Source organism: Sus scrofa, chromosome 4 (genome assembly GCF_054392235.1).
Source record: "Sus scrofa isolate SSC_HxYL_T2T_F1_AM1 chromosome 4, Sscrofa_HxYL_maternal_Yorkshire_Landrace_v2.0, whole genome shotgun sequence".
Taxonomy (NCBI): Eukaryota; Metazoa; Chordata; class Mammalia; order Artiodactyla; family Suidae; genus Sus; species Sus scrofa.
This window is the reverse complement of record NC_139386.1, coordinates 38,565,843-38,585,792: the sequence shown is the minus strand read 5'-3', so window position 1 is coordinate 38,585,792 and position 19,950 is coordinate 38,565,843. Positions and strand designations below refer to the sequence as shown.

Genomic DNA, 19,950 nt, shown 5'->3' with positions numbered 1-19,950 from the left:
GAGACCAGGTGATAATTTTTTTTTTTTTTGTCCTTTTGTCTTTTCTAGGGCTGCCCCTGTGGCACATGGAGATTCCCAGGCTAGGGGTCCAGAGCCACAGCAACGCGGGATCCGAGCTGCATCTGCAACCTACACCACAGCTCATGGCAACGCTGGATCCTAGACCCACTGAGCAAGGCCAGGGATCGAACCCGCAACCTCATGATTCCTAGTCGGATATCGTTAACCATTGCACCACGAGGGGAACTCCGACCAGGCGATAAATTCTAAAAACAAATCTCCGCCTGGAACAAAGAGACCCTTGCAGCTGGGCCCCTCTTCGCCTGCAATGTGTTTTGACCTGATCCTTTTACATATTTTCTACAGATTATGAAAATAATCATATTTTAGCTCATCTCGGCATTTTAAATATCTATAGACCTGCATGGCACCTGATGGTTTAAGTGTGTAAGGTTAGCTCTTGAGGGACCTTGATTTCCTCCTAAACACTTAGCATGAAATTAGAACACAGTGTGGTGATGGGCTTGTGGTCTGAACGTCCAGATTTCCCAAAGGGATCATTAATGGAGACAGAGTTGAACACCCTGTTCCCTTAGTCTCAGAACCTCAGGATGGCCAAGGTCACCTAATTCAACCACCATCTGATGTTAAATTACACTTAAATACAAAACAAATACAAAAGTAGATTTCTTTATTAAACAGCGAAACCAACTATCAGTTGCTATAGTTAATCATTCTATTTTCAAAGCATGCACAATCACCACCCGATTAATCACTATGTATTGTAACTCTAAGTTATTTCTAGACTGGTGTTGAGTACTTCCAATTTTTTTTTTGAGGGGCAGGGGGAGGGTGGTTGATGAGGACCGGTGGAAAGACCGAACTGTAATGTGGTACCATTCTAATGCTGTATATGTAAAAATAGAAAGTATTTCATAAGCACGGGAAAAAAAGGCTAAGAAGAAACTACATACCATCGGTGGTTATCTCTAACAAACTTTAAACTCAGTTTTTTAAACTATAAAAGTGTACATGTTCACCTAAGACAATGTGGAAAATGCAGAGGAGTCTGGAAAGAAAAATAAAAATCATTTGTAATCTCAACACTCAGCTCCAAGTCATTTTTAACATTTGAGACCATTTCTTTGTAGTTATTTTTCTATCTCTATGCATAATTATACCATAACATGTGAATCATATAGTATATTACTACTTAGGAAACTATTTTCCTTTGCCATTAAGTATTTCCTATGTCACTTTTTTTTTTTTTTTTTTTTGTCTTTTTGTCTTTTCATCTTTTCTAGGGCCACACCAACAGCATGTGGAGGATCCCAGGCTAGGGGTCTAATCGGAGCTGTAGCCGCCGGCCTACACCACAGCCACAGCAACACCAGATCCGACCCTCGGTCTTCGACCTACACCACAGCTCACGGCGACGCTGGATCCTTAACCCACTGAGCGAGGCCAGGGATCGAACCCGAAACCTCATGGTTCTAGTCAGATTTGTTAACCACTGAGCCACGACAGGAACTCCTAATTTTTTTTAAAAAAGGCAGGATTTTTCTCAGTTAGCAAGTAAGCCTTTGTATGTATACTTTATTTTGGTAATTCCCTATTCTTGGATATTTAGATTATATCCATTTTGGGGGGGAATTAAAAATGAATCTCTAATGAATATCCTTGAATATAAATCTTTGTATTTCATTCTGCTGATTTCCATAGGAAAATCACCTACAGGGCAATTACTGTGTCAACAGCCATTGCCATCTACTGAAATCCATCAGCAAAGTGTCTTCTACAGAAGACCAAACACACTCCCATCATATCATGGTGCAGTGCTCAATTAATTGGATTTTTATATTTTATATTTTCTTGGTACCTTTCTCATGCATATCTACTGCTTAGTTCTCAGCAGTAGATATGCATGACTTTTGTCCTTGTAACAGTGCCATTTTTGCCTTGCATTATGCTGACCGATGTTTAAAATTCAGCCCTCTCAATTTACTCCTAGTTCTTCACCAGTTGCTCCCTCCCAGGACTTTCCTACATGGCCCTCAATGTCTCCTTATTAGAGCCATAAATATTTCATTTATTAATTTGGCTTTGGCAAGCAGAGCGTGCTAAGTAAGCACAGAGAAGGACCTCCTGGCTTTCCTAGCTTCCTGATCAGCTGAAACGCTTCTGCTGTGAGTCCTTCAATTCCTTTAAGAAAGGAGCTCTTGGGAGTTTCCTTCATGGCTCAGCAGTTAACAAACCCGACTAGAACCCATGAAATGCGGGTTTGATCCCTGGCCTCCCTCAGTGGGTTAAGGATGTGGCGTTGCCATGAGCTGTGGCATAGGTTGCAGACCCAGCTAGGATCCCACGTTTCGGTGGCTGTGGTGTAGACCAGTGGCTACAGCTCCAATTCGAGCCCTAGCCTGGGATGGCAGCCACAGGCAAGAAGAGTCACACCCTAGAAGCCAGATTCCCTTCTTCCTGATTGCTCTCACTTTCTATTTTCTCTTTAGTTCCATTTCTTATCCATCACACAGACAAGATTATAACAACATAAAGCAAAAACCAAACCAAACCAAAACAAAAAACCCACCTCTATATTACCACTACCTCTCCTTCATTTCTAGTTTCTGCTTCACACATGCTTTTCAATCACAACGAAGGTAGGTACAACGTTGTGTGCTACTTTTTCAACTACCATGACACTGTACATATTTTTCAAAGCTGCTACATGATTTCCATAATCATCTTTTCTTCTTCTTCTTCTTTTTTTTTTTTTTTTTTGTCTTTTTGCCTTTTCTAGGACCACTCCTGCGGCATATGGAGGTTCCCAGGCTAGGGGTCCAATCGGAGCTGCAGCCACCGGCCTACACCAGAGCCACAGCAACGTGGGACCCAAGCCGAGTCTGCAACCTACACCACAGCTCACGGCAATGCCAAATCCCTAACCCACTAAGCAAGGGCAGGAATTGAACCTGCAACCTCATGGTTCCTGGTTGGATTCGGATTCGTTAACCACTGAGCCACGATGGGAACTCCTTCTAATCATTTTTTCTTCTAAAAGTCATTAACGATCATTGTGAAGTGCCCAAACAGCATCAATGAGTATAAAGGAAGTATCTGTTCTCATTTCTTACTGTAACAGGAAACACTTCCGGTATTTCACCATCAGGGATGCTTTAGCTTTTGGTTTAAGAAAAAAATGATTTTCTGATTTCATAGAAACAGAATATAGGACGGTGGTGGATAGCAGGGGCTGGGGGAAGGGGAACATGGGGTGATGTAGGTTAAAGGGCACAAAGTTTCAGTTATAATAAGAAGTTTTGAGGATCTAAGGTACAGCACGCTGGCCATGGTTAAGAAAATGGTATTGTGAACTTGAAAATTCCTGAAAATAGAGCTTAAGCATTCCCACCACACACACACACACACACACACACACACACACGTTCCCCATGTTAACTCTATGAGGTGATGGACGTGTTAATTATCTTGAGCTGGGGAGTCATTCTATAATGTATATGTATACCAAATTGTCACACTGTATATTCTAAATACATATAATTATATTTGTCAATTATTTCTCAATAAAAACTAAAATTTTAAAAAGGGAGAAATACGTTTTTAATACACAGGTAGCTATTTATCCCTGTTGTTTTTGAATTCTTTTTTAGAAATGTCTATTAAATTTTAGCATGCCTTTTCAGCATCTATTGAGATAATGACATGATATTTCCTTTTCGAGTCATTAACTTGATGAATTACATTAATAGATTTCTTAAAGAATCATCACATGATGAATGAACTAGTTAGTTAATGAATTTATTTTGTGCTCACTGTGCTCAGTTCTAGGTAATATACATAGTGTCACTAGTACAGACCATCTATGTCCTCATCTGGGGAGGAGGACGAGCTCATAACAATGTTTTCACATATAAGCAGAATGCGTAAGTACAAATTATTACAAGTGTTATAAAGAAAAAGAATGGTTTTCGGGAGTTCCCATTGTGGCTCAGTGGAAACAAATCAGACTAGCACCCATAATGGGTTCGACCCCTGGCCTCACTCAGTGAGTTAAGGATCCAGCGTGGCCGTGAGCTGTGGTGTAGGTTGCAGATGCAGCTCAGATCTGGTGTTGCTGTGGCTGTGGCTGTGGCTGGTATCTGTAGCTCTGATTCAACCCCTAACCTGGGAACTTCCATGTGCCAAGGATGTGGCCCTAAAAAAAACAAAACAAAACAAAACAAAAAAGAATGGGTTTCATTAAGTCCACTTGGTTATGAAGTATGATTTGTTCTGGATTCTATTTGCTAATTTTTTTATCTGGGATTTTTACATCAATATTCAATAGTGAAATTAGTTCAAAGTATTCTTTATATATCTCTTTGAGATTAGTATTTATATTAATTATATAAAAAGGAAAGCAAAAGCTTTCTTCTCATGTCCTCAGATAGCTTGAAAAAGATCTGAAAAACATATTCCTTACAGATCTTAAGGAATAATCTATGAAGCTATCTAGGCCTGGTTCTTCTTAGGATGTAGCTTTTTTTTTTTTTTTTTGTCTTTTCTAGGGCCGCATACGGAGGTTCCCAGGCTAGGGTTCTAATCGGAGCTGTAGCCGCCGGCCTATGCCACAGCCACAGCAACTCCGGATCCAAGCCTTGTCTGCAACCTACTCCACAGCTCATGGCAACACCGGATCTGAGCGAGGCCAGGGATCAAACACACAACCTCATGGTTGCTAGTCAGATTCGTTAACCATTGAGCCACAACGGGAACTCCAGGATGTAGCTTTTTTTTTTTTAATAATTTTTTAAAATTTTCCTACTGTATTTTTTTTTTCAGGATGTAGCTTTTTAACAATACTTCTATTTTTTCCATCGTTGTCTTCCTTTTAAAAAAACTGATTTATTATAGTTTTCATATTTATTTTCTGTATATACATATTATCTCTAATTTTGAGTATTTGGTATGTATTTTTTATCTTTTTTTTTTTTTTGGTATTTTTAGGGCTGTACCCGAGCCATATGGAAATTCCCTGGCTAGGGGTTGAATTGGAGCTGTAGCTGCTGGCTTATGCCATAGCCACAAAAATGTCAGATCTGAGCTTCATCTGCAACCTACACTGGAGCTCATGGCAATGCCAGATCCTTAACTCAGTGAGAGAGGCCAGGGATCAAACTTGCATCCTTATGGATACTAGTCGAGTTCATTATCGCTGAGCCACAATAGGAACTCCTGTATTTTTTTTTCTTGTGAAGATCTATTTTATTGTCTTTTAAGAACTGATTCCTGAGTTTATTTATCAATCTTCTGCTTTTCTATTTCATTAATTTTTGCCTTTATCTTTACTAATTGTTACCTTCCACTTTATTTCAGTGCATTTTCCACTTTATTTCAGTGCATTTTCCCCTAACTTCTTGTGTTGAGTGCTTAATAGACTTATATTTAAAGCAATGAATTTCCTTCTGAATACAGCATTAGTCATAAACTATAGGTTTAATATTAAGTGTTTTCATAATAATTTAAGAAATATTTGCTGTAATGAAATCATGGTTTCTACTTTGGCCCAGCTGCAGTTTAAGAGTAGTGTTTAACATTCCCAGGTGGTTTTACTGGTTTTTACTTTTGTTATTATTTTCTGTTTTTATTTCACTGTGATCTGAGAATGTGGTCTGTACTATTTCAACTTCCTGGAATTTATAAAAAAATTTCTTTGTGGCCAATTATAAGATCAACTTTTGTAAATGTTACACGGCACTTGAAAGAAGGTGTATTCTCTGCTTTCTGGATTTAGAGTTCAACATTACAGCTGCCAGATCAAAGTTAAGCATTCAGTTTCTCTAATTTTACATATTTTTCTGTTTACTTATTCCCATGAGCTAAGAGAAATCTCTTGCTCTTCTTATATTTCTGTTAATGTAGTTTCTAGAATAGTTGCTGCCCAGTCTACTGAGGGCCCCCTTCCATGGTGCTTCCTCCTTCCAAGCCCCAATCCTGTCCTAATTAGCACCTAAGTACTGATAGGGAACCTCCTGGATCCACTGTGCATTTAATGCCTCTGCCTTGATTTTTAACTCAGATGAGATACCATGACCTTCTGCTTTCGTTTACTTGCAATCCGAGTTAACTTGTTTTAGATGAAATTTATGTATGAAGTCAAAATATTTCACCAAGTTCCTGCTATGGCGCAATGGGATCAGCAGCGTCTCTGGAGCTCTTTGAAGCAGGTTTGATCCCTGGCCCGGCACAGTGGATTAAGGATCTGGCATCACCACTGCTAAGGCATAGGTTGCAACTGTGGCTTAGATCTGATCCCTGGCCCTGGAGCTCCATATGCCCCGGGGCGGCCAAAAGAGGGGAAAAAAAAAATTCACAACCAGCAAGGGCCAATCAGAACGGGTGTTATTTTGATGGGAGTTCCTGTTTCGGCTCAGCAGTAAAGAACCCGACTAGTATCCATGAGGACTCAGGTTCGCTCACTGGCCTTGCTCAGTGGGTTGCCATGAGCTGTGATGCAGGTCGCAGATGGGGCTTGGATCTGGCGTGGCTGTGGCTGTGACTGTGGCATCGGCGGCAGCTGCAGCTCCCATTAGACCCCTACCCTGGGAACTTCCATATGTGGGTGTGGCCCTAAAAAGACAAGAAAAAAAAAAAAAGAACAGATGCCATTTTGATAACCTTTATAGAGCTGAACCAGAGCAAACAGGCTGAATGCAATTTCAGAATCTTTTTCAAAATCAATACGGGAATTTTTCTGAAGCCCCATTTGGGAATCTTTCTTTTTTACTTCGTAAACTTATTCCACGTGCATTTATGATCATAGCTGATATGTATGGTCTTAATTCTATTTTATTTCCTATTTAAAATTTCCTTTATTTTCAATATTTTCCTTTATAATGTATGTCTTTTACTTTGCTTTTGTTGTCCCTATCTGGTAATTCGGAAGAAAACAAATATAAAGTTCTTTTTCTGTTCTTTTGATCAACAGCATACCTGAATATGTTCTAGGGAAAATTTCTTTCTATAATTAACTATCACAAATGCAAATCTTCCAATTCAAAGGGGAGAAGCGGTTGATGGAATGAAGAAATAAAAGCTCCGAGCACCTCATGAACATGGAGACTGCAGCTGTCCCAATGGTATAAGTACAGTTTATAAAGGCAGAGCAAACAACACAGACGAAGGAGCCATCTTACTGGCAAAGAAGAGGCAAAGGAAGAATTATAAATAAATTTTAAAAAGAGAATTTCCCAAATGATCAGTGAGATCTCCTGGTATTGAGATGTACATCTGTATGATAGAGAGAGTGTGTGTGAGAGAGAATGAAAGACAGAGAGAGAGAAAAGTGGGGAGGTAGAATAAATTATAAAATATATAGTGGGCTTATATAAGCATCAGCTTTCAAATCTTATAAGGTACCTCTGGAAAAAAAGGAAATAGGTAGATAAATAATGAGTGAAACAAATGTATCTAAGAAAATCATACTGCTTAATAAAATCATATTAGCCATGTTTCAAAGTTTCTTAAAAAATGTGACTAGGATAGGCCTTGATAACTAATTTCTTCTTCTTCTTTTTTTTTTTTTTTTTTTGGTCTTTTTAAGGCCACGCCCACAGCATATGGAGATGCCCAGGATAGGGGTCGAATCAGAGCTGTAGCCACTGGCCTACGTCACGGCCACAGCAATGTTAGATCTGAGCCGCGTCTGTGGCTTACACCTCAGCTCACGGCAATGCCAGATCCTTAACCCACTGAGAGAGGCCAGGGATCAAACCTGTGTCCTCATGGATGCTAGTCAGACACATTTCCACTAAGCCACAATGGGAACTCCACATAACTAATTTCTGATACAAAAGTTTCCACTGAGTTCATTCATTTGTTTCTTTTTAAAATATGCTTCAATTGCTTAGTAAGAAAAAAATCCCCAAATTGTCAGAGAGCAAATGAAATTATCAAGAAGAAAAAAAATCCTTAAATATATTTAAAAATTAAATCTTTATCGATTGTAGCAATGTACATGCAGAGTATAATTGGCATAACTGAGACAGTTTCTTTCTATAGGTCAGAAGCTACAAGTAGAAGCAATGAGAAAAAAATAGAAAGCTCAAATATTTTCCTTCAAACTCTTTTATGATTTAGCATGGCTAGATTCAAGAATTAGGAAACAAAAAATATACCCTTACCCAGAAGTGCCACCAGGGTTAGCAGAATCACAATGTGTTTCATTCCTTTTCTTTTATGGAAATATAGGAGAATGCAGAAAAGTAATATCTCTAAGATCTAGAAATGAAAGAGATAAAAGACAGTCAAGTATAAATTATTCTCGGCAAAATCTTCAGAATGCCACACTTCTCTTCTTGATTTTGCAACAGTTCTCACATGAGGGTTGAAGGGGACTAGAGTTCCTAGGGACAATTATAAATCTAGGAGAACAATGCAAGGAGCCTCAGCCAACCAGAGCCAGATCACTTATGGGGCAATGATGCTCAAATCTAGATCTCTCGTCTTGATCTCCCTGCATCTCCAGTGTCATTTATCCAGTTGTCTACCAGCCATTTCCATATGCATGTTTAATAGTCACATCACATGAATATGGGTGACATTTAACTCTTGACTGCCTAGCTTCCCTACCTGTTCCTCCTGGGCCCCCACCCCCTCAGAGGATGGCATTGCCACATCCCTGCTGCACAAGCTGAAAATACTTTCTTTTCCCTCACTCCCTGCCACCTTCTCCAACTACTGCAATAGCTTCAGAGCCTCTTTACAATCTGGCCATTCAATAGCAGGAGGAATCATTTTATAACACAATTTGGATAATGACATATTTCACTCAGAGAAACTATATGTGATATACATACAAGATATTCACAGCCGTACAAGTACCCTAGTACCCTCCACCCAACATGAGAAAGAGAACACATCAAGCGCTGGGAAATCTTGCCTCCTCCAATTTCACTCCTGTTCTCCTGCAACCTCCTAGGAAACAGGACACTGAATTTTGTGTTGGCCATTCATGTTAACAGTTTACCACATTTCTATGTATCCTCAAGTGACACCATTTATTTTTGCACATTTGGACTTTATACAAGCAGAATCATACTTGCTATCACTTTTTTTCACTGTGCATTATGTTTATGAGATTCTTCCAGGATGACACATGTAATAAAAATATATATTAGACCTAATCATTTTCCTTTCACTATTTTCAGGACTGCATTTTAGTTATGGAGCCCTCTTTAAAAAAACATAAGTCTCTATTCTTCCAACTCCGGGTTTTGCTTGTTGGTTTGTTTCTCCTTTTAATCATCTGTGGGCGTGGGAAGCAGCAGGACCATATCTTCTTCATTTAAGAACCTTTTCGTCTCATATGGAAGATGAACTCATCCCCTCATCTTTTCTTTTTCTGGCAAATGAAACCAATTATTTTAACTTTCCTTTACAGGACTTATTTGCCAGACCTTTCATTTAATCAAGTCACTATAAAAGCAATTAAACTCCTATCTCTCTGCTCTCCTGAAAGCTGCCATCACAACAGAAATATCCCTTGGAGTTTCTGTTGTGGCTCAGGGGAAACGAACCCAACTAGGACCCATGAGGATTTGGGTTCAATCCCTGGCCTCACTCAGTGGGTCAAGGATCTGGTTTTGCTATGAGCTGTGGTGTAGGTTGCAGATGCAGCTCAGATCTGGTGTGGCTGTGGCGTAGGCTGTAGCTCAGATTTGACCCCTAGCCTGGAAACCCCCATATGCCACAGGTGCAGCCCTTAAAAAAAAAAAAGAAAAAAAAAAAAGCATAAACAAAAAACCCTAGAAAAATCCCCCTCAGCTTGGTCTCCCCTCAACCCCAGGTAACCATTTCTCAAGTGATGCAGTTACAAAGAGCTCACAGCAGTGCTCCAACCGCCAGCTGTATTTATTGCTGGAAGGAAGAATATTCTTCCCGCACTAATGCACAGAGTATGGCGGCTAAATCTGTTCACATGCCGATTATTAATTTTTTGAGGGGAGGATGCGGGTGGTTATCTGTTTTAAAAATCATGTAGGACTTTTTTTTTTTTTTTTTGTAACCTCCATCTCTGTGGCTTCAGATAAATAAAACATGAGTTCCTATTACTCAGAGAATGACAGCTGTTGCCCTGGGTTCTGTCCTGTGGCAAGCTCCCAGGAATAAAATATTCAAGCAGTGGGAGTTAAGGATAATTTTTTTTTTCTAGCCACAATTTTCCCTCTCTCTGAGAAAAATCAATATTAAAGAAGCGGTGATGTCGGCAGGTTGCTGTGACCCAGGAAGAGGCGGCTTTGCTAATTGCTATCTCAGAGCCCAGAAACATCAGCAGCACTGACTGTATGATCTCCGCCTGCTTTACCTGCACTAATTCACAGAATCCTCATGATGACCTGAGGAGGGAGGTGCTATTATTACCCTGGTTTCAGAGATGAGGAAACCAAGACTCAGAGGGGTTAAGTGGTTCAGCTCTGGTAGGCAGAATACCCACCCTGCCCACCTCCCCAAGATGGTGAAGACCTCTGGAACTTGTGCATATATTACTTTACATGTCAAGGGGCTTTGCAGATGTGATTAAGGTTATGGACCTTGAGATGGGGAGATTATCACGGATTACCCGCGTGGACCCACCGTAGTCACAAGGGTCCTTAAAAGTAGCGAGCCTTCCCAGCTGTGGTCAGAGGGAGATGTAACGTGAGAAAGACCTAAGTCAAGGAATGCTGGCTGCCTCTAGAAGGTGGAAAAGGCCAAGGAAACAGATTCTCCCCCAGGGGCGCTAGCAAAGAATTCGGCCCTGCCAGTACCCTGACTTTAGTCCATGACACCCCATGTTGGACTTCTGACCTTTGAAACTGTAAGAAAATAAATGTGTGTTTCCCGAAGCCATTAAGTTTGTGACAATTGATTATGAAAATAATAGGAAACTAAGTCAGGTTTTGGGACCTGAAGTCTTTCCAGAAGAACACAATCTTCAGGTTGAGTTTTCTGAATGGATCCTGGGCTTTTTGGATTCATTCTTGATTTTTTTTTTTTTAATGAATTTCATGCTCCAGGAAGGCAGTTTTATTTTACTTTTTTTTTTTTTTTTTTTTTTTTTTTTTTTTTTGTCTTTTTGGGGCTGTATCTGCAGCATATGGAAGTTCCAGGCTAGGGGTAGAAATGGAGCTGTAGCTGCTGGCCTATACCAAAGCCACAGCAAAGCCAGATCTGAGCTGCATCTGTGACCTACACCACAGCTCATGGCAATGCCAGATCCTTAACCCACGGAGTGAGGCCAGGGAGTGAACCTGCGTCCTCATGGATGTTAGTCAGATTCGTTTCTGCTGAGCCACAACGGGAACTCCACATTCTCGAATTTGATGGAAAGGCACTCATCGCCATGTTTTCAGAGGCAAAAAGAGCATTGGCAGTCCCTGAAACGATGCTACACAAAATCCCACCACGGGAAACCCCATTCCCTGGGCCAAAATCTGAGCTCGTGTTCCCCTCATCTTCTCTCACCAAATTCTTTCTTAAAAGGAGAGCCTTTGATATGGCATCCTTGCCCCAAAGAAATGAGCTCTGCAAAGGTTCTCTTTAACCCTAAACCGTGACCAAGACCCAACCCTTGGAGGTCAGTGGGAATTAATTCTGCACAGAGGGGTGCACGGAAATGAACTGGAAGGTTCACTCCAAGGGTGGATGACCTGGGTCTGAATGCTGCTCTGCCACTCAGTATTTATGTGACCTTGGTTACCGAACCTCCCTGTTTCCCCATCTGTCAGTGTGCAGGGCCACTGCTCCGGTGAAGGGCAGAATGTGGTCAGAGTGAGCAGAGGGTTCAGTGGGCACCGGCCACCGAAGTGTGTCCTAGTGCAGACCTACGAATGCTACTTACATTTAGACGAATCTCATGCAACAGAGACGGAGACCTTATAAAACATAATTTTCTCCCTTCAGGTTTTTAACACCTGCTGGTGGGTGTTGAAACAGCTTTTGCCAGTAAGGCTGACTTCATAATCAGCTTTGGAGTAGAGAATTACACAAACCGACAGACTGGGCCCCCGCTTCTGCTGATTTGATTTTTTGTCTTGGGAAGAGAAAATGAGCACCATGTAGATGATTTTGTGAAGGAGTCTATGTTCACAACACAGGTTTCCATCTGAATAGTCTGTTGGGAAATCTGGGTGCGCAAAAAGGCCACAGTCAAGTCTGCCAGAGAACACAAAGTAACTGAGGCTTGGAGCCACGTTCCCTCACGTGGGTCCTGCAGAGAAGACACTCACAGTTGCTACTCAACAAAAGGCCCTTGAGAGAAGAGACTCGAGATCAAATAAGACTGGGCAGGGCAGGATCAACAAAGTTAAGCTTGCCTCTTTCCTAAAGGACTTTTTTTTTTTTTGTCTTTTTGTCTTTTTAGGGCCACACCCTCTGCATATGGGGGTTCCCAGGCTAGCAGTCAAATTGGAGCTGTAGCTGCCAGCCTACACCACAGCCATAGCAACACAGGATCTGAGCCACGTCTGCGACCTACACCATAGCTCATTGCAACACCAGATCCTTAACCCACTGAGTAAACCCAGGGATTGAACCTGCTTCCTCACGGATACTAGTCGGGTTCGTTAACCACTGAGCCGTCATGGAAACTCCAGGACTTCTATTTTTCAACATGCTAACAGAGATGATGAATTCCTCAGGGGGCCGTGTATGTTATACAGCATTTCTCCAAGATAGTGTGACCTTGGAAACCCAGTTAGTTTTTGCTTTTTGGCAAGTATCAGGTGGTAAAGGCTGCAAAGGACACTTCATTCCTCTTTGGCCAGGAGACACCAGGCTTCTCAAATGCTCTTCTGCCCCAAAGAGGCCTAGCTCAGAGGGTAATAAGCTCCTGGGCCTTGTTTCTGAGGCTCCTATTTCATGTAAGCCTTAAAGGGAAAATGGACATGGACTTGGAACAGGCCAACGCATGCTACAAGGAGATGCTATTAGCTAGTCTGTAACATGACTCCACAATCTCCTTTTGAGATTACGAAACTTATTCAGACTTAAAAATACTTGTATTCATTTTATTAGGTATTTGATCAGTCCCGAAAGGCAATTCAGGTGTTGCATTTTTACATGATATAATACAAAATCACACAAATAATACTTCAAAGAATCCTCATAATTACTGTAATTATGATCTTTGCAGTCATAGTTTGCAGAAAACCACAGAATCTGCCACATCAAAAGATTAAGTATTAATTATGTAGATGTTTAACAGATTTAAACCAAACTTCAGCTCAAGATCTTAGTATGTAACTGACAATGTCTAGAGTTTTTAATAGATGCAACCTACAATGGGTCAAATTCCAAAATAAGATAAACTAAGATGACATAGAATCTATACCCCTCAGAGTCTAATGTCAATAGTGTTCTTCAAATATGATGTTATTAAAGGTTAATTTTGTGCTATCTTATAAGTATCTGGAATTATTTACAGTTTTGGTGACATTTCCTTTCTTTATTTTCTTTTTGCCTTTTCTTGGGCCGCACTTGCGGCATATGGAGGTTCCCAGGCTAGGGGTCGAATCAGAGCTGTAGCCACCAGCCTACACCACAGCCCCAGCACCAAGGGATCCGAGCTGCGTCTGTGATCTGCACCACAGCTCACGGCAACGCCAGATCCTTAACCCACTGAGCAAGGGCAGGGATCGAACCCGCAACCTCATGGTTCCTAGTCGGATCCATTAACCACTCTGCCACGAAGGGAACTCCGACATTTCCTTTCAAATTACTTTCATTATTTTACAGGAATATGGGTCTCTCTCAGGACTGCTTCAGGAATTTTCCTCTCTAGTCTAGGTGTCTAATAGGTTGAATGAATTAGTGAATAAATGAATGAATGCATTTAAGAGTTAACTTTGGAGAATGGAAAAACGCAGTTAACTTCAGAGTATTTTTTGTGGAAGTATATAAGGTTTAAAAACATAGTTTTCTTCTTTTAAAATGTTCTCTCTGGTGTTCAAACAGTATAAGAAACATCATCATCAAACAATGTTGTTTATTCCAGGAAATAAGTCTTGATACATCTTTAATCTCCAAAGCACTGAGCTCAGGCTTTTAATTTTCTGGTCACAGACTCCGTGACCCTTTTCTAACTGGGTGAAGAATTTGTTTTGCCTGTCGGCAACGAATAAGAATGTGGGGTAGGACTTCACGAAATGCTTAGATTTGGTTGATGAAAGCGGCAACAGTTAAAGGACTGCATGTGGTGGACAAGGAGGAAGATAAAATGGGGGCAGGAGAGACATAAGGTAGGACAGACCTTGGGAGGCCTACTCTGACCTGGGAAGCCCAATCCTACAGTTCAGTGGAGGGCACGGGTCGGGGGAACCTTCCAGTTTAAGAGAGGAGGGAGCTTAGGGGAGTTCAGTTTTATGAGATGTTACAGATGTTGAATTCAGTTTCTGAGATGTTACGTTTGAGGAACCTAAGGGACATCCAGGCAGGGAGGAGTAATAAGTGGACAGATGAAAACACAGATTTGCAGCTCAGAAGAGACCTTGGGGAGTTCCCCTCATGGCTCAGCAGTAAAGAACCCAACTAGTATCCATGAGGACATGGTTGGATCCCTGGCCTCACTCAGTGGGTTAAGGATCTGGCATTGCCATGAGCTGCAGTGTAGGTAGCAGACGAGGCTCGGATCTGGTGTTGCTGTGGCTGTGGTGTAGGCGGGCAGCTGCAGTTCCGATTGGACTCCTAGCCTGGGAACTTCCATATGCCCCTGGTGCAGCCTTAAAAAGACAAAAAAAAAAAAAAAAAAAAAAAGAAAGGAAAAGAGAAGAGACCTGGGAAGGAGATGCGGGTCTGGTTTTGGAAGTCTTTCTAGAGAACGATGGTGGTGGGGGTGAGCAATGAGATCACCCCAGAAAAATGCTGGGAGTTTGTAGCACAGACGGTAAGGGTGGGTGGCAGAAGAAAAGGAGGTGTCCACCAGGGGCCTGGGATGGACTGATCAGAGAGGAGGAAGAGCAACAGGGAAACAGGCAAACTGAGGAAGCCTGGGAAGAGAATGATGCAGGGGGAAGAGAGTGGGCCAAGGGTACATGCTGCACAAGGTAGAAGAATCAGGCCCCCCAAAAGCAATTCCATTTGGCAATTCCTGGTGAGGGATATAATAGATTATGATGAGTGAAGAGTGACTAGGAGCTGAGAAAGTGGAGGGGAGTAAGTTTTCGGTGGTGTGTAGAAGGGAAAGAGGACAGTTTATTAAAAGGTGTGTAGTGGTATAAGGAATTATTATTATTATTTTGTCTTTTTGTCTTTTCTAGGGCCACACTCGTGGCATGTGGAGATTCCCAGGCTAGGGGTGTAATTGGAGCTATAGCTGCCAGCCTACACCACAGCCACAGCAATGCCAGATCCGGGCTGCTTCTGCGACCTACACCGCAGCTCATGGCAACGTCAGATCCTTCACCCACCGAGCGAGGCCAGGGATCGAACCTGCAACCTCATGGTTCCTGGTCGGATTCATTTCCGCTGCACCACGACGGGACTCCCTAAGGAATTATTTTAAAGACAGAGTATCTGCTGAGTAAGAGAAAGGAGTAGAGTGGGAGACTATAAAAAGAAACCCCTGTGAACATCTGTGTTCCAGTGGTCAGGATTAGGTAAACAGAATTCTTGTCACATGACTAGGAACTGCCACCCAATAATGTAACACCATCCATTCCTGCTGTGATATTCTGACTCATGCCACACTTAGAGAAAGGTCACCAATAAACATGTCCTTGCAAGTGCCAGTGTCACACTTTTAAATAAAAGGTGTACACACAGCAGGATCATACCATTTTTCCTGCTTTAAGGGCAGCACATTGGACTAGATAGCTTTTTGAGGTTGCCCCTAACCCCAGAAAAGTATGCCTCTGTGTGCTTTCATTCTTTTTATGGAGTTCACATCTATTTTACCAGTTCAGTTCTTGGTTAAATGCTCATCCAGGCTATCCCCGTTTTCTTCTGACTGCCTGCTCTTTCTAGAATATTTTTATTCTCCAATCTAAACTGATTTCCGTAACAAGTTACATACCAACCATTTCAGTCAAGTTCTCTCTTTATACTCACTGGATATAGCCATTGCATCAAAGAAAATATCCCAATTAGTGGCTTCAAATTTCTATGTCAGCTCATTTCATTCTTTCTTTACATATTCTCAGTATTGTCCTATCTGCTGTCTGCTTTGCTTCAGAAGGCTATTGTATTTTTTATTTTATTTATTAATTAATTTATTTATGTATTTACGTATTTATTTATTTATTTTAGGGCTGCACCTGTGGCATATGGAGGTTCCCAGGCTGGGGGCTGAATTGGAGCTGCAGCTGCACCACCACAGCCACAGCAAGGTGGGATCAGAGCCGTGTCTGCCACCTACACCACAGCCTCCTGCAATGCCAGATCCTCAACCCAATGAGCAAGGCCAGGGATTGAACCTGTATCCTCATGGATCCTAGTCAGGTTCATTAACCGCACAATGAATGCTTTTTTGAAGAGAGTATCTGGAATAAAATGCAGTGAAGGAAATAAAAATGTGTCTTCGGGTATCTTCCTTTGCTTTGGGAAGAAAGACTTTTGTTTGTTTTTACTCTGTGTTGTCCTAAAAATGTTGTTCTGAATTTGCCAGATTAAATTCCATTAAATCATGGAAATTATTCCAGTGACAGGTCACCCCCAAGGACAGGATACTTGGGAAATGAGGGTGCGTCCATTGCTGATTTGGTGTTTCAAATACTTTTGTACTGGTGAAATATACTTACACTTTTTTTTTAAATTTTATTTTTGTCTTTTTGTCTTTTGAAGGCTGCACTGGAGGCATATGGAGGTTCCCAGGCTAAGGGTCTAATTGGAGCTGTAGCCGCTGGCCTATACCACAGCTATAGCAACGTCAGATCTGAGCCGTGTCTGCGACCTACACCACAGCTCACGGCAACGCCAGATCCTTAACCCACTGAGCAAGGCCAGAGATCGAACCCACAACCTCATGGTTCCTAGTCAGATTCATTAACCACTGAGCCACGACGGGAACTCCTATACTTACACTTTAATGAGCTATTAATGCTGAGAAGAAAAGATTGTATCAGTTCTCTAACATAGGCATGTACCAGTGGTCTAGATAATGTTGCTTCTGAGATAGTAAAATTTTTAGAATTCTTACCACATAGATCATGAACTGCCAGCCAACAAAGTAATACTGCACTGTTCTTGCGGAGATAGCCTGAGTGATGTTTGGAGCAAAGGTCACCAATAAATATGTCCCTGCAAATGCCAATGTCATACCTGTAAATAAAATTGAAAAGACAAACCAAGTTGAAAAGGGACACTTAAGCTCTTTTAGGTAAACATTACCTATAGACCAAGCAAAGTCCATGCCTGTTAAAACACGATTCATCAAACCACCCCCAGAGAGCATCATGCATTCACCCAACAGCATTACCTTTAAACGGGGATAAGGGCCAGGAAAGGGATGAGGTACGACGGAACTTCTGATTTTTCTCTGTTGTTTCAGATAAATCTTGACCTCTTCAGAGAAGCCTTTCCCAAAGATGGGGAAGTTCAGAACATGTGCATATGAACACACAAAAGCATATCCAACCTGGCTGTTTGTTTCCACATGGACCCGTAAGTGCATGAAGAATTCAGATCCATCTGGATCTAGGTGGTGGAGCCCAGGGAGTAGGGAAGTCCATCACCTGATGATCTATCTACTCTGCACTCACAAATCTTTGGATCTTTCACACACACACACACACACACACACACACACACACACACACACACGGGTAATTTTCAACTTGAAAACTCTGGTAAATGAACATCTTAACTATTGCCATTTACTGGAATCCTTTCAAGCAGAAATAACCAAGGTGAATGCTGACTTTGCTACAGGATTTATTTGAGCCCATTTAAAATCTAGAGTTCCAGGGACTGCTTGGTAAAATATCACGTAATAAACCCATGTAGGAATGCGTTACTGTCATCACTTTAATATTACTTGTAATAATGGAGGAAGGGAATGTGTGTGGGAGGAATGGCCGTAGAAGGAGGGGTAGAGAGAGGAATGCTTATCCACATAACACTAAAAACTGCTTAGTTATTAATAATTAGCAGTCTGAGAAACATGGAGTTAGGTAGCATTTTTTGGAGCGTGCACCTGAAAACATAATTCAGCATGTTCCATCACTGAGGTCAGCATTGTTGTGTGTATAATTTACAGCCACCATGCACTCCAACCTGAAAAAATCTGGTGTGTCTATAAAGTCCTGCAATTTGAAGACACCAATTTCCCATTGCTCTTAACCAATGATTTAGGGTTTTGAACTCTAGCTTCTGAGAATGAACAGCATTTGATTTTTCATACAAGCTAGGCAGTAGCTATTCATGGTATTGGAGGAGCTATAAAATAAGCTTCCTCTAACGTAACAATTGATTCCACAATACTTTGTGCAGGCGAAAGCTCTACTGCTGGAATACTTTCTGGAATACTTTCTGAAGACAGAAATTAAAATACACAAGTTTAAAAGTGATTTTTTAAAAGAGAATTTCAAGAAAGAAAACAATATACATCATTATGCCTTTCAATGAAACAAAAATAATATATACGAAAGTGGGCAAAATTACTGGTCGGCTCTGTCCCTTTTTTTGAAAAGAAAGCTCTTTCCAAAGATAATTGTTCAATATTATGTTCCTAGGAGGAAGGGATTTGAAAAAAAAGCCAATTTTCTAAACTGGATATAGTAAAGTAGAATAAATGCACTGAATACGACTTAAAAGTCTCAGAGACTTCCAACTTACTTTTGTGAAATCCACATTTCTTATTTATATTGAGTTCTTCTCACAGTTAGTTATCTCCTCTAACTAGATATAGTCAACTAGATATAGCTAGTGTCAATTACATTTCTTTAAAAAAATTTAGTTTCGAATGGGTAACACATGCATATGCTAAAAAATTCAAAAGCCATAGAGGAGGGATCAGTGAAAAGTCAAAGCTCTCTCAGACCCTGTGGCCCCATGATTCCCTCCTCAGCGGTAACCACTGCCACTCAGTTCTCGAGCTTTTCTTTGCAGTGATGTGTTATGCAGGCAGGTGTGAGAGTGCCTGCATTTTGGTGTTTTAAACAAACGACAGCATATTACTTTTCCGTATCTTGCTTTTTTCCCTAACTTAGTGTTTTAAACAAACGACAGCATATTACTTTTCCGTATCTTGCTTTTTTCCCTAACTTAACAGAATATCTTGGGGAATGTTTTACTTCAGGATATGTAGGGCAGCCTCCTCCTTTCTGAGTCTGCATAGTATCCATTTTAGGGAGGCTGTTACTTTCAATATGGTCCCTGTTTCATATTCTGCTTCCGCATTTGGATACTGTGCCCGTTTTTACCAGGGTACATCTCCACTGCATTTCTGAGCTCCTTAAGTAAAATGACTGATAATTTAGCAATTATCCTTTCAAAGTACTTTTTTCACTTTTTTTTTTTTAGGGCCGCACTGGCAGTGGCATATTCCCAGGCTAAGGGTCGAATCAAAGCTGTAGCCGCTGGCCTATACCACAGCCATAGCAACGTCAGATCTGAGCCGTGTCTGCGACCTACACCACAGCTCACGGCAACGCCGGATCCTTAACCCACTGAGCAAGGCCAGGGATCGAACCTGTGTCCTCATGGACACTAGTCAGATTCAATAACTGCTGAGCCACAATGGGAACTCCCTTCAGCTGCCCTATTTCACCTGAACCTTACTAGACTCACACGTCACTGTGAGTCTAGTAAGTAACTCTATGGGAACTCAGGAGGTCATGCTTTCTTTCTTCTTAGTGATTTTAATTTCAGCAACTTCCGACACTTACAGAGGCAGTCCTGGATAGCTGCTACCTGCTCTTTCCTTGTTTATTTGGTGTCGTTTATCTTGTTCTGTGTGATTTACTGTCTCCTTCA

At 41.3% G+C, this 19,950-nt stretch overlaps 1 protein-coding gene across 6 annotated transcripts in view; it reads right to left on the bottom strand.

Moving 5' to 3' along the window:
• Positions 1 to 19,950, bottom strand: part of NIPAL2 (NIPA like domain containing 2) — an 85,339-nt gene that overhangs the window by 14,116 nt on the left and 51,273 nt on the right. For 4 of the 6 annotated variants that reach the window (XR_001303390.3, XM_085022017.1, XM_003125547.6 and 1 more), the window contains 2 exons: positions 17,174 to 17,295; positions 8,184 to 8,280 (listed from right to left, as the gene is read on the bottom strand). Coding sequence is in view for 5 of the 6 variants with exons in the window: in XM_085022017.1 (XP_084878143.1) it covers positions 8,184 to 8,280; positions 17,174 to 17,295 (219 nt within the window). In the remaining variant the exon portion in view is untranslated. Of the gene's footprint in view, positions 1 to 8,183; positions 8,281 to 17,173; positions 17,296 to 17,452; positions 17,551 to 19,950 lie in introns of all 6 variants that reach the window. The other 2 variants (XM_085022019.1, XM_085022020.1) reach the window with 1 other exon arrangement.